The sequence below is a fragment of the Tripterygium wilfordii genome, chromosome 7, assembly GCF_013401445.1.
Source record: "Tripterygium wilfordii isolate XIE 37 chromosome 7, ASM1340144v1, whole genome shotgun sequence".
In the NCBI taxonomy this organism is placed as follows: Eukaryota; Viridiplantae; Streptophyta; class Magnoliopsida; order Celastrales; family Celastraceae; genus Tripterygium; species Tripterygium wilfordii.
The window spans coordinates 3,825,815-3,839,020 of record NC_052238.1 but is presented as its reverse complement, the minus strand read 5'-3'; the positions used below and the strand labels follow the sequence as shown (position 1 = coordinate 3,839,020).

Here is a 13,206-nt window from a genome sequence, read left to right as displayed (position 1 = left end):
ACGATTAATGGTACTAACATGATTAATGTGGTTCCACTAATCACGTCATTATCAATGGTATGATTAGGCAAAAATTAATCACGCCATTGACACTAGTCATGCCAGTTGCATTTATATAATGGTAAAACCCAAATTCAGCTGATTGCAGTAGCACAATATTGCCCACAAAAAGCAAATTAAATAATTGCAAGGGAATACATTTGTCATAGTTTCTCGACCATTTTAAGGAAACAATTACGTGTTTAGGGAAAAAAAAAAAACCTAAATATATATGGTAAGCGATAGAGGAGAATCGAGATTGAACCTACTCTTTTACCACCATAAACCTCGCAGTGGTGCACCATGTTTGGCCGTTGTGGAGGGATTGCACCACCTGCATGCATGCCCAGAATATATAAAGCATGGACCTGTAATGATCAGCATTGGTAATATGACATTACATGTATAGTTGTGTTTGTGTCACTCACACAGTGAAGGGAATGGAAGGGACAGTACAGGGGCATGGAGGGTAAGGTTTGGACTTTGAAACATGCATGCACAGCTCTTTGAACGTCAGACAAAAAAAATCTGGAACTAACAGTGTGTGTGTATATAGATGAAGAAAATATATCACAGGCAGACAGGATTGAAACTTGAAAGGATCATACAAGTACGTACAGGACCCATCTTCCTCCCTCTACAGTCCACACATATGTATATATGTGCACTAATAAGACAGAAACAACACATCTACGTGAAGCTTAAGTTATCCCACTTCCTTCTCTCTCTACCCCCATGTGACTTGCACAATATCCTATACATCAATACATTACTCCTTGTGAAAAGTGAGCTAAGATCAGAAAATAATTTATATATATATATACAATGCCTTATGACATGGAAATGTGTGTGGGTGGTAAAAAAGATAGGTGCATTGACAATAAATACGGAGTACATGATGAAGCTGTCAACGCAAAGGAGAAGGGAAAAAAGGCGATGGTCTCACCCCAACAAAGTTTGATGGTTTCATTCATTTCCCAAGAAAAAAAAAGTCAGATAGTCGTCATTTACTCTCCCTGGTATTGGTCTTGTTTGGCTTTTTCAAAAGAGCTAGAAATTTGTACTCTACTTCTTCTGCTTCTTCTTCCTTCCACAAGAGAAAAAACAAGCATATTTGAAATCATCCAATTATGCATTTCCAAGCTTAGTAAACTGATATCATGACTTCAAAAAGGTGTAATAAGTAACTCCCACAAATGCCCATGCTCTCTTCCTTTCTTTTTCTCTTGGTTCCAGGCTTTAGTTTTCTACTGTTTGCATTATTTTGGGTCATGACTTGTGTGATATGAGTGGATGATGTTGATATCATATTATTGGATAGGAGATCTAGTGATGAGCGAAAACCTCGCTGGCTTTTCTCGTTAGCAGTTAACATGTAAGTCTCTCTCTCTCTCTCTCTCTATATATATATAGATACACATCTGTGTGTGTGTGTGAGTGTGTGTGTGGGGTTATCTATCTCTTCATAACTCACTTTTCCACATGACTGTGCCATAAATATGTTCATTCACATGCCTATGTCACTACATTACAAAATCACAATAATTTCAACAGTTACGTTTCACATCTCCATCCTTTCATTTGATCTCTATTTTATTCTATATTTGATTGCCTATGTGAGGTAATGCAACTAGTCCTGGTCATCACTCATCAGCACCTGTGAAGTGGAAAAGAAGGGTTGAATTAACAAAAAAATATATGATTTAAGATTACTGTAGTGGGGAGGGAGACATCAGAAATGCATGTTGTTTTGAAATTGAAAAGGCTATTCATGGGTCGAGTATCCTAGGGTTGCAGGCACGTATAGATTTTTAATGAATATTCCGGCCAGTATAGTTTTTTAATGGTTCCTTGTATCAATTATTGCACCCTAATTAAGAATGATTAACAAGTTCCTTTTGGGATATATATACATATATATATAGAGAGAGAGAGAGAGTGACTGAGAGATATACTGGAGGAAGAAGAAGAAGAAGAAGTTGCAGTACTGCCGTACATGGTAATTATAAGTAAAAGCTTAACAAAAACAAATAAATCTATATATAATTAAAGTTTGATTTGCTTGCAATTAAGAAAGAACAAATTGAAACCCGTGTGAGATCTTGCATCAGGTGAGGAAGCTTAGAAGAATACCCTTCAAAGTTGTTGAATTGCATTGACATTTAACCATCATCATCCCAAGAGAGAGAGAGACTGAGAGAGTGAGTACAGTGAGAGAGAGAGAGAGGAAGAAGAAGAAGAAGAAGAAGAAGCTGCAGTACTGCCATACATGGAAATTATAAGTAAAAGCCTAACAAAAACAAATAAATCTGTATATAATTGAAGTTTGATTTGCTTTAAATTAAGAAAGAACAAATTGAAACCCATGTAAGATCTCGCATCAGGTGAGAAAACTTAGAAGAAGAACCTTCAAAGTTGTTGATTTGCATTAATCATCATCATCCCACAGAGAACTCCTTAATAATTAGCAAACCCACAGAGAACTCCTTAATAATCATCATCATCCCGCAGAGAAAATTTTGTTTAATAATTAGAAGAAGAACCTTCAAAGTTGTTGATTTGCATTAATCATCATCATCCCACAGAGAACTCCTTAATAATTAGCACCTGCTGGTCAAGTAGAAGAAGAAACCTGAAAGGAAAAAAAAAGCAAACCCTCCTAGCTATACCTAGAATTAAAGCAATGAAATTGATGATGGAACAAAATAAAGCTAAAACCAGCTAGGCAATTCAAAAAACCAAACAAACTAACTTACCACAAACAATTACTAGTACTTGACAAATAAAGAGAATTGCAATAGTGAATGAACGTTGGTTGGGAGGAATGAAGCCTGGTCCGAGAATCATTTAGGCCAATATTGAATGAGATCAAGATCACACCTTGATGGCCTCGAGCCAGACAACATTCCTCTCACCCTTGACCCTCAGTCCTCACATATATAGCAACTATCAATCAAACATACATACATGTTTGAGGGGAATGAAGCCTGGTCCGAAGCCTTTAACACATTGGTAGTACTAGCTTGTTAGTTTGTTCCCTTGAGAACCCACCATCTTTGTTTTAAGCCTCGAGCCAGCCAACATTCCCCTCAACAGTCAACACACCCTTATGACGAGAGAACCCTAACCCACCACCAAATGTAGAGCTCTCTATGTATACACACACACCCAAATATATATGGAACATAAAAGCCAGAGGAAGGGGAGAGAGAGAGAGAGAGAGACCCAAATGTTCCTAATATAGCTTATGCAATAACAATACAATGCTTTGAGCCCTCTTGTTGTTAGTCAAACATAAAACAGAAGACAGAAACAGAAAAGCCGAACAAGACAAAACGGGCATTTAATTAAAAACAACATTATATGACAAAGTCACAAGAGAGACAATTGTGTATAACAGTATAAGTAGGCCCCATACATATATATGTAATATATATATATATACACATACACTGTTACACATACATACATATTTAATAGATTCTATTATCATTACCTCATTATTTATAGCTTTTCTCTTCCCCTACTTTCAAATGTTCCAGTACTATTCAATATCCCACGCACGCCCATCTAGGCCGCATTAATCGAGCACTTCCAATGTTACAAATTTAATGGCCCAACAAAAATTAATATTGAATCCCATATTTATTATATAAAAAATAAAGTTAAATATGTCTCTCAATATAATTAAATCAGTAACACACGTCTCTCAATATAATCACATAATCAAAACATAAATTTTTATACATTATTCATTTCCACTCAACATGGAGGCCAATAAAATCTCATATTTTATGTTGTCCATGACAAAAATACATCAAAACATAAAATCTCAATACAATCATATTAGCAAAACACGTATCTCAATACAACCACATCAATAAAACACATCTTTCAATACAACCACATCAACAAAACACAAAATCTCATACATTTTTGTTGGCCTAGCAAAAATAGCACCATGGGAAATGCTCTCATCCATATATTTTTGTATCTTTAATATTTACTAAATAATACTACTTCTAAGAAATTCATACATTCAAAACGAGTTTTTTGCCAATATAACACTCTCTCATAATATGACCCAATATAACATCAAAGTGAATGTATTTCCCAAAATAGCACTACACGTCACTGACAGTGGCGTGTTCTTTGTAATTTTTAAACGATCACGCCACCGACGGTGGCGCGAATAGTGTATAGAAATCAATTACGCCAACCTAGTTGGTGTGACTATTGGATTTATAAAGGTCATTTCAATCTTTTTGGTGAGACCTTAAAAAGAAATAGTCACGCAGTTAGTAATATCTTATCCCAAACAACACCAGCCACACACAGACCCTCTTCTCTCCCGTTTCTCCTCCCCACCCGTACCACACACACAAACCAGTCAAGCCTTCGACCGGTGAGACAGCCACCACCAACTAACAGCCGCAGCAACTCCGATCGATGAAGTAGCCACCACACCCTCTTAACTGTCGATCCGTGAAGATGGAGTGCATACACACCTCACACCCGTGTGAGATCTACAAGAGGTGAGAGAGAGTTTATTATAATGTGTTTATTTTTCATGTCCTTATGATGGATTGTTTGTATTTGATGAAATATTTTGCTGGATATGAATTTATGGATATGTATATGTATTTTTGGCCAGTTTATTTTTTTTGGTTTTTTGTTTTTGAGTTTGTATAAATAAAAATTTATGAAAATATGCATTAGTCACTCCATTGCTAATGAAGTGACCAATGTAAATTAGATAAAACTTACAAAGAATATGCCACTGACAATGATGTGTAGTGTTATTTTGAAAAATATTTTTACTCGAGTGTTATATTGGAACATATTATGAGAGAGTGTTATATTCACAAAAAAAAACTCCATTCAAAACCTGTTGGTCCTTTTTCTCTGTTGATTGGACATGAAACAACTAGTCAATTAAGGGTGATGTACTATATTATACATACATATATATATATATACGCACACACACTAGCCTAGCTGGTCTTGGTGTACCCGAGCTATTTATTCTTGTCTCCGAATAATCAATTTCTTTAAATACAGGTTAACCTACCCTATCGTAGCTAGTTGTTGGTCCTTCCCTTCTTTAGTTTAGGCTTTGCTAGCTTCGAAGACCTAGTCTTGTTATCACATTCAATGGTCAACATGTTCAACAGATTACATGAAAATTATATTTAAAAACAAAAAAAGATTACATGGTATAATTAATTTCAGTGTCGTCTTTTAATGCCTGAACGACTAATCAACCTGCATTTATTGAATTTGGTTTCTTGGGTGTATTTGGTACCCTAGAGTTCAGACAAATTAATTGAAACTTTAAGGTCCTCTTATGATATCTTTTGCATATATATTGAAATGAAGAAAAAAAAGAACAATGCATTGTGTATCTGGTGTTAATTTCGTGATTGGAAGAGCGTAACGAAGGCTAGTTTTCAAAAACAGTATTTATGTATGTATGTACGTATGTATGTATGTATATCTATGCTGTATGCACGTGTGTATATATATATGTATGTATGTATGTATGTATATGTATATATAGATATTTAAAACTCCTCTCCAGATGAACATTAAAACAGCTGTTGCAGAGGAACTATTCAGGTATATGTCATTGTGGTACAAAATTCAAGTAACACAAAAGAGTTAATACTGGTAAAATGTGGTAAAAGCATACCAGACCTTGTCCTTTTATAACATCCAAATGAAAATCTTTCTTATTTATGTATTGAACAAGGAGTAGTGCAAGGGTTGACCGAGTTAGTTTATGATATTCCATATAAATTTATGGGTTTTAGGTTTGAAACCTCTCACCAATACTTTAGGGTTACACACTTAGTAAAATGTCATCGACTTACCTAATACCGTGTGAGGAACTTTAGAAAGTGTAGTGCATGGCTCCCAAGAGATTAAAAAAAAAACAAGGAGCAATATTATAATATATTGTTTGATAGATTTCTTTCCTTAATCACACTTTGGTCGACATGTTTAAGTCATGATGTAATAATAGGAAATTGTGTTTATATATATATAGTCATAGAAATTATAATATGTGATTTAAATTGATCAAATGGTTTAGGTTTTACAAATATGGTTATTTAGGCATGGCAGTGACTCCAAACGGTGTCTTCCCGTGTAACACTGTAATGGCAAAGACGGCTAATATGGAACTCCAAATCTAATCCGTCCAAGGCCTTCATCCAACGGCTACAATATGTCTTCCTGAAAACCCGACAACTCGGTGTCAGGGAGGCCCGACTAACGAGGAGAAGAAAATAACCCTATACTTTGGGCAACCACACACAACAAAACACGTTTTACAATTAATCGCCGTGATGTATGAGGACCCCACCACCCCAAGAGGACAGATCATTCTCGGCGAGTCAGAAATCGCACGTAGAGAACCGACGGCCCAGATTCCTCTCTCATCGTACGCAACAGGCATCGCCACGTGATGGTATTAAATGCTGCTACTGTTCTACCGAAGCGTTTGCGGGGTCCACAAAGACAGTGGCGCGTGTAATTAGAGCGCTGAGTGGTAGGTGGGGCCTACGAGGGGACCACATCTGGGGATTGTTGCAATTATGGGTTAATGATTTTATCAGGCGAACATGTAGGGTAGAGAAGGACCTATGCGTCAAACTCAACAATTGGGACTGGGATTCCAACTTATTGGATTTATCATTTTTCCTACAATGAGCTCTCCAGCTAAGTATTTCAGAAGACTTGAATAACTCTAAAAAGGTTAAAAACAGCGAAAAAAACAGGAACTCTGCAATTCTATTGTTATAGACTTCCAATTTGGACTCACATCTGTCCCTATAACATGGAAACTGAAGCATCCGCGCAATTGTATACATCTGTTTACAGCCAACAAACAAGGATTTATCTATGATACATTGCTCTCTTCTCTACATTTCTATGTAGTCGCAATTCTAGAGATGGATTATTCTTTGACATAGTTGATACATGATAAACATGAATGAACGAATAATGGCAGACCAAAGGAGATCTTTTGAACTGCACTTTCAAACCAAAATGGGGGGGCAAAAAAACTGTTGTTCTTTTTAGCCTATAATAGCAAAAGAGCCTAGGTGTATTCAAGTATGGCACCTGTATGATTGAATCCACATGATACCTGTATTGCTTTCACATTCCTTCCGAAGTCGACCAACATCGGTTCTCTCAAGTCCACATCGCTCCCATGTCCCTGTACAAAGAAGAAACTATTGTCGTCTTTAAATATATGAGTTTTACTACACAAAAATGATAACAGGAAAATGGAGATGAACTCCAGAATACTTTAATGTTCTCAGAAAAGGAAGCATCGAGTGAAGCAACAACAGGAATGCCACTTATAAGTTTGATTGATTCTTTAACCCTCACATTCAGAAATGAGTTCTCTACATGTTGGTTGCATATCAGGAAGAACTCAAATTGAAAAAAGCATGTATTAACAAAATTTCAATGCCATCAGACAGATTCGAAACCAATGAATACAGAGCAAAAAGTATGTATCTCATGCTGCTTCGAGAATCATCATGGTTAGTTGTCAAACATCATTTTCAGCATTGAGAATAATTGATCAGGCAAAAAAATTTATATGTTTTGAGATCATTGGAAACAAACCAATTGCCCGCCAGAAGAGGATCCATCTTCAGAAAATGTCCCATGAGAACCTCCCCAACCCCAAGTGAAAACTTTGCTTTCTGGATAATAGAAGTTAAGATCATGTTACTCTCAGTCAAAGAATTTAAGAAAACCATGACATGGAATTCCCAGACATTTCTGGAATATCAGAAACAGCTTCATTAGGAGATATAAATATATATTTATCATGTGCATTCCTATGTAGTTCATAAAAAAAATCCAAGATATGAAGCCATGATCAGATTGAAATCAATCTTGGAATGAGTTCATACCAGAAATTGCAGCTGTATGCTTCCAACCACAAGATATCTGTTAAACATTTGGTTCAAGCCAAATAGATTATATTTATTGATGGAAGAATAAAAAATTAACATGTGGCTGACACACAAGGGGGACAGCCAAAAGTACAATCAAACAGATGATTAATAAAATATATACCCTCATGGAAAGATGTGATGTGGTAAGCACACAGATATTACGTAAATAAAGGTCAAACAAACCTTGGAAACAGGAGATCTCATGAAAGGACCTTGAACTCTTTCAGGGGAGTGGAAGACATCCATAGAACTGAGAACATAATAAGATATAACGGGGAAAAAAAAAGCAGGTTCATTAGAGACTGGTACTGTGAAGTGAGGATGAGGAAATGAAACAGAACTGTCGTCAGAAGTTCAAAATGGAATATACCCATTTCCAAGGCAGCCGTTCTCATTGGAGCCCCAAGTGAATAGTTCACCACCACCTACGAGACAAATGGTAAAGAAAGGGAAAAGTATTAGCATTAAATTACTTCGACCAACTTATAAGAAAGAGATATCCAATTACATCACTAAGAATCTAAAGTTGGGAAAAATAGCATAAATGAAAGATGAGGCATGTGAAAATCTGTGTTCAACAAGGGTCCACATTAACAGCTGATGTCCGAGTTTCCACCACCTTTTCCCAACAAGGGTCCACATTAGCATTAAATCAGTGCTAGCTAAGCCTACTGAAGCCCGCTTGAAGAGGGTTTTAATAAGTTACCGCTAAATAAATCTGCAGTTATTATCAGTAAAACAGATGTTCATGGACACTACTATAGGGTATCATTGTCCACTTCCAGTTCTCCATATCATTAGCTGTCAATTATCACCATCACCAATTTTCTGATAGGAGGTAGGCTAATGAGATGTTTTGTGAAAAATGGATGGCAAGAAATTGTAAATTGGGAAAGTAACACAAGCTCGTGAGAGGATCTACGGAAATGGCAATACAGCCAGAAACTATGCATGTCCTCAACACAACAAAGAGGATTTATAGCATGGTTTGTTTTCCCGTTTGAGCATATATCAAATAACAAAGTTGCAATCTAAGATGCAAGTCCTCAATGAGGACAATATACTGTGCATTTAAAAGGGGGTCGTTCTCTAACTAATTTCAACTCTTATCTCCCCAAATATAGCCTAACAACAATTTTCTTGAAGCCTCACTGAATTCCTTGGAAATTTTCTCCCTGAATGACTATACATTTCAACAAAATGCAATTCCTCGGAAAAACAAAAAACAGCCAAAGGAACTAACATGCTACAGGGTTACAAGGATAACTATGGCAACTTGCATAAACTTTAGAAAAAAGCGATATAACTCTTTCAATCAAGGGTTAGAAGTAAATTCAGCTCTGACATGGTAACATCTCGAATGATGAATAACAGGGAATATCAATGAGGAACGTCCTTAAGACTTCGTAAAAACGAAAAACATATTCCATGTTCCATTCTTCCTTTTTTTAATGATATTAATATGTGTAGAACACGATAAAATATAAAGAATTTGAAAACTTACTTGTTACGACGCATGTATGGTAGCCTCCACATGCAACTTGTTCTGTACATGGCAGTTTACTTATCTTGGCAGGTACTGTTGCATTGTTTGAATTGCCGAAACGCTACATTTAGTTACAATATGAACAACTAGTTATCAGACAATAGACACACAAGCCATGGAGGAGGGAACAAGCTACGAGATTAATTAGCATATCATTAACAATGCACTTACCAATTTATCTCTTGCTCTTTCACCAAATATAAAAACAGAACCATTTTCTGCGAAATTCAGATAACTTCTTAATATACTTGAAGCCACTTAAGTTAATGAGAAAAGCAATGAAGAACAAAAAGTTAGCCTCCAAAGAAAATGGGGATAATCTACCATCTATGCATGCAGAATGCAGCAAACCTGCAGCAACACTTGCAACCTAAGGGATCACCATAACCGAGAAAACAAATTAAATTGAAAATACTAATTGACGCGTATTTCAGAGACAAGAAGGCAAAACAATTTTGAGATGTACCTTAACTCCCTCAAGTTTCTTTATAAGCCTCGGTATGTACTCACTGCACCAAAAAGATTATTAAAAAAAGTAAAATATACTGTTACCAAGAAGCAAAAGAGTTCAGCAGAGAAATTGTCATCAACTTCGACATCATACTTGGCTATGTAGATGTACACATTAAGTCCTTAATAGCTAGTACGTTAAATATACTTGAGATGAAAAGGCGAGTTGTGGCTGATAAGAGGCTAATATTTTAAAGATAAGTTACACGTCGCATCATCATAGCAATAAATATGTCTGTCTGCATCTCTTTAAAAATTTTAGCCCATGTTGATTGTGTCCAATCCGTCAATTCATGCTTCCATGATTCAAGGCTATGGTAACAGTAAATACAGCTAAATCCCAAAACTAAATAAAATTATAAGTTTGAGACCACTAGTTCAAGTGGTTACGCTCTGCACCACTCCACCCCACTCACCTTGAACAATCGATGAATCGAAGAAATAAAATAAAGTTATATGTTCAAGCATAAGTTATCTATAGGTGTATGTAATTCATAAACTCATACCCAGTATCCTCAACCCACATCCGCGATGGAATAAACGTAAAAGTCTAGTTCAAGCTATATATGTCAGGTCTGTTGGAAACAGTTTATCCTAAAAGCAACACATTTGACAAATCTTTGTATATTAACCAGATGTATGCTAAACAAAGAGTATATCATCTTTCTCATTATGTTTCTGACAAAACATAATTGACTAGATGTTAGATATACAAAGCATGATTAGACATGAACAAAGCCCATAAACAAGATATTGGAAATCATTTTAAGTCATACAAAGGTGGGAGGAGAGAGCAACAGAGAGCTTATAAAATCATCAAACCACCTGTAACTTTTCCAAAAACCTAAAATGCTTGATTCATGTCCATGACCAAGTCTACCGGCACCACCGCCTCCCCAACTTAGTGCCTCACCTCCATCTGATGACAATAGTGTAGTAGCAATAAGAAAAACTGAAACTTACACTCTTTAATTTCTGAATCATCAAAAGAAACGACTAAAAGTTATAACTCAAAAACAAAGCTTCTCAATTTTCAAACCTGTAACAGCAACCGAGTGTTCCGAACCTAAAGCTGCCATTTTAATCGTGATTCCACTCAAGGATTCAACTTTTGTTGGTAAAGGAACTACTTTCGCTGCCTCTGAATATCAGGAAAAAATATCTGTCATTTCAAAATTTTCTAATATATTATTATCAACTGCATCACAAAATTGACAAAGGTAGATAGGCAATGAAGATAAAAAAACATCCTACAAATACTGTCATAGAACAGTTACAAAATGAACAAGTACAAGTTAGTTCGTTACGTTTTCCAAGCCCTAGCTGCCCATTTGAGTTCTTTCCCCACATGTAGAGCTCCCCATCAACTACAAGAAATGTACACCTTTTGTTATACAGATTGGTAATAAAGGGCCTTCGACAGAAAGGGAAGGGGGGAACCCACAAGTACAAAAATGTGAGATGAACCCTTTCATTTTTTCAAATGGTAACAAACATTTATTAAGAAGAGCATTTGGAGTTGAAATAATACAAGAGAAAAGTTTTAAAGAAGAATAAGGTCCGAATTTTTTAATATATTAAACACTACGTCATCATTAACATTGACCATCCTGCAAACCTGTAATAGCACAAGAGTGATAATAACCCGCTGAAATCTGCACAATTTCCTTCTCAATTGCAGTAACTTCAAATGGAATCTGTAAAGTTAGAAGGAGTGACATTAAAAAGACAAACAGTTATCCTGTTATCCATATATATTTTAGCATAATATCAGTACTGGGAAATTCCAATCACCTTAAACATCACTGCAGATTGTACGACATAAAATCCAGGACAATCAACAAGTATTCACGAAGATAACATACAGTCTCCTTGAGTAGGCACAAACAAAGTAGTAAAATTGACAGCAAGTACTATTGTTCAGGATAATTTTGAACACATCATACCAGGGAATAACTTTTATTATCTGATATGCCAAGCTGTCCAAAATCATTAAGACCAGAAGCGTAGACTCGGCCAGTTTCTGCCAAAGGAGGAGGATAATTTGTAAACACCTACCGGACACAGCTGACAATCTTCAATTCATAACCAATTTAAACTGAATTACTTTAGAGAGACACCAAAAATAAGCTTGATAAAGAACTATGAGGCCAACATCAGAAAGAACATATCAAAGAAAAATATTCAAAAAGGAAACAGAGCCATGAAGCAACAGTGAGAAAGATTTAAACCTTTGATCCAATTAACCAAACATCAGAAAATGCATATAATAAATCACATTCACAATGTCGACCAACAAGTAGTAACCTTGAAAGAAATATGTTCAAGAAAGTTATCACACAATTCTGGAATAAAACATATTAGAAAACCTGCCATTCTCAAAATATCAAGGTATTGGGATTATTTGAGTAACTTAAAGATTTCTAAAGTATTTCTAAGAATCTTTTGTCTTTCGGCTTTCCATCAACCACAGAAAAATTAGCCACGCGACAATCCGCGGAACAATAATGAACGAAAAGAAATATGATTAAGAGGAGAAACCGATAATAAAGAAAAGAAAAAACCTGTTAAGAATAGGGTATGAGCCCCGCCACAGGCAATGGCGGTTAGGTTTTGACGATCAAAGGCGGAGCAGAAGACAGGCGTCCACTGTGAGTCCAAGCTCCCCAGTCCCAATCTCCCATAGTCCCCGTTCCCCCAAAGAGCCGCTACCAACCTCCCCGACGACTCCCCACTCGATGTCGATGTCGATGTCGATGTCGATGTCGATGTAGATAGCCATCTCTCGTCACGTACCAAACAAGGTAGCTGTTTGTGGCTTCTGAAGTTCAATTTCGTGATCAGTTGCACGCAACCTCTGCTCCTCCTCCACATTTTTCACAAATCTGATCGACTTCCGCTACCAATTAGTCGTTACTGTTGTTGTTCATTCATGGAGACCAAATCAGTGAGGGGATTAAAAATATGAATCAAAGGCAGCGATTCATGGTCCCTAAGCACGCAACGTGCCCTGTTGAGGACTATGTAGAAGTATGTAGAGTCGGTTCTTCCGGAAGGACCCTCTCAAAAGGGCTTGCCGATCTGGCATTTAATTCATGGTTTGGCTTTTGCTTATTTATATTTATCCTT

The 13,206-nt window shown here is 36.3% G+C and overlaps 1 protein-coding gene and 1 long non-coding RNA gene across 3 annotated transcripts; both read right to left on the bottom strand.

Moving 5' to 3' along the window:
- Positions 1–2,169: 2,169 nt before the first annotated feature.
- Positions 2,170–3,254, bottom strand: LOC120002980. Its single transcript, XR_005469222.1, has 2 exons — positions 2,583–3,254; positions 2,170–2,446 (listed from the first exon to the last, which is right to left on the bottom strand). It is a non-coding gene; the product is annotated as an uncharacterized LOC120002980 (long non-coding RNA).
- A 3,560-nt stretch (positions 3,255–6,814) lies between these two features.
- Positions 6,815–13,180, bottom strand: LOC120002248 (ultraviolet-B receptor UVR8). 2 transcript variants are annotated; one of them, XM_038850932.1, is made up of 15 exons: positions 12,642–13,180; positions 12,024–12,100; positions 11,696–11,774; positions 11,385–11,444; positions 11,117–11,218; positions 10,903–10,996; positions 10,034–10,076; positions 9,892–9,937; positions 9,739–9,785; positions 9,526–9,628; positions 8,392–8,446; positions 8,205–8,271; positions 7,977–8,013; positions 7,684–7,763; positions 6,815–7,280 (listed from the first exon to the last, which is right to left on the bottom strand). In XM_038850932.1, exons 1-15 carry the CDS (start codon positions 12,949–12,951, stop codon positions 7,155–7,157), a joined length of 1,326 nt encoding a protein of 441 aa, XP_038706860.1. In that variant the 5' UTR covers positions 12,952–13,180; the 3' UTR covers positions 6,815–7,154. The 2 variants fall into 2 exon arrangements, with proteins under 2 accessions (XP_038706860.1, XP_038706861.1); XM_038850933.1 differs by having other exon boundaries at positions 6,815–7,264; positions 12,642–13,168.
- Between the last annotated feature and the right edge of the window lie 26 nt (positions 13,181–13,206).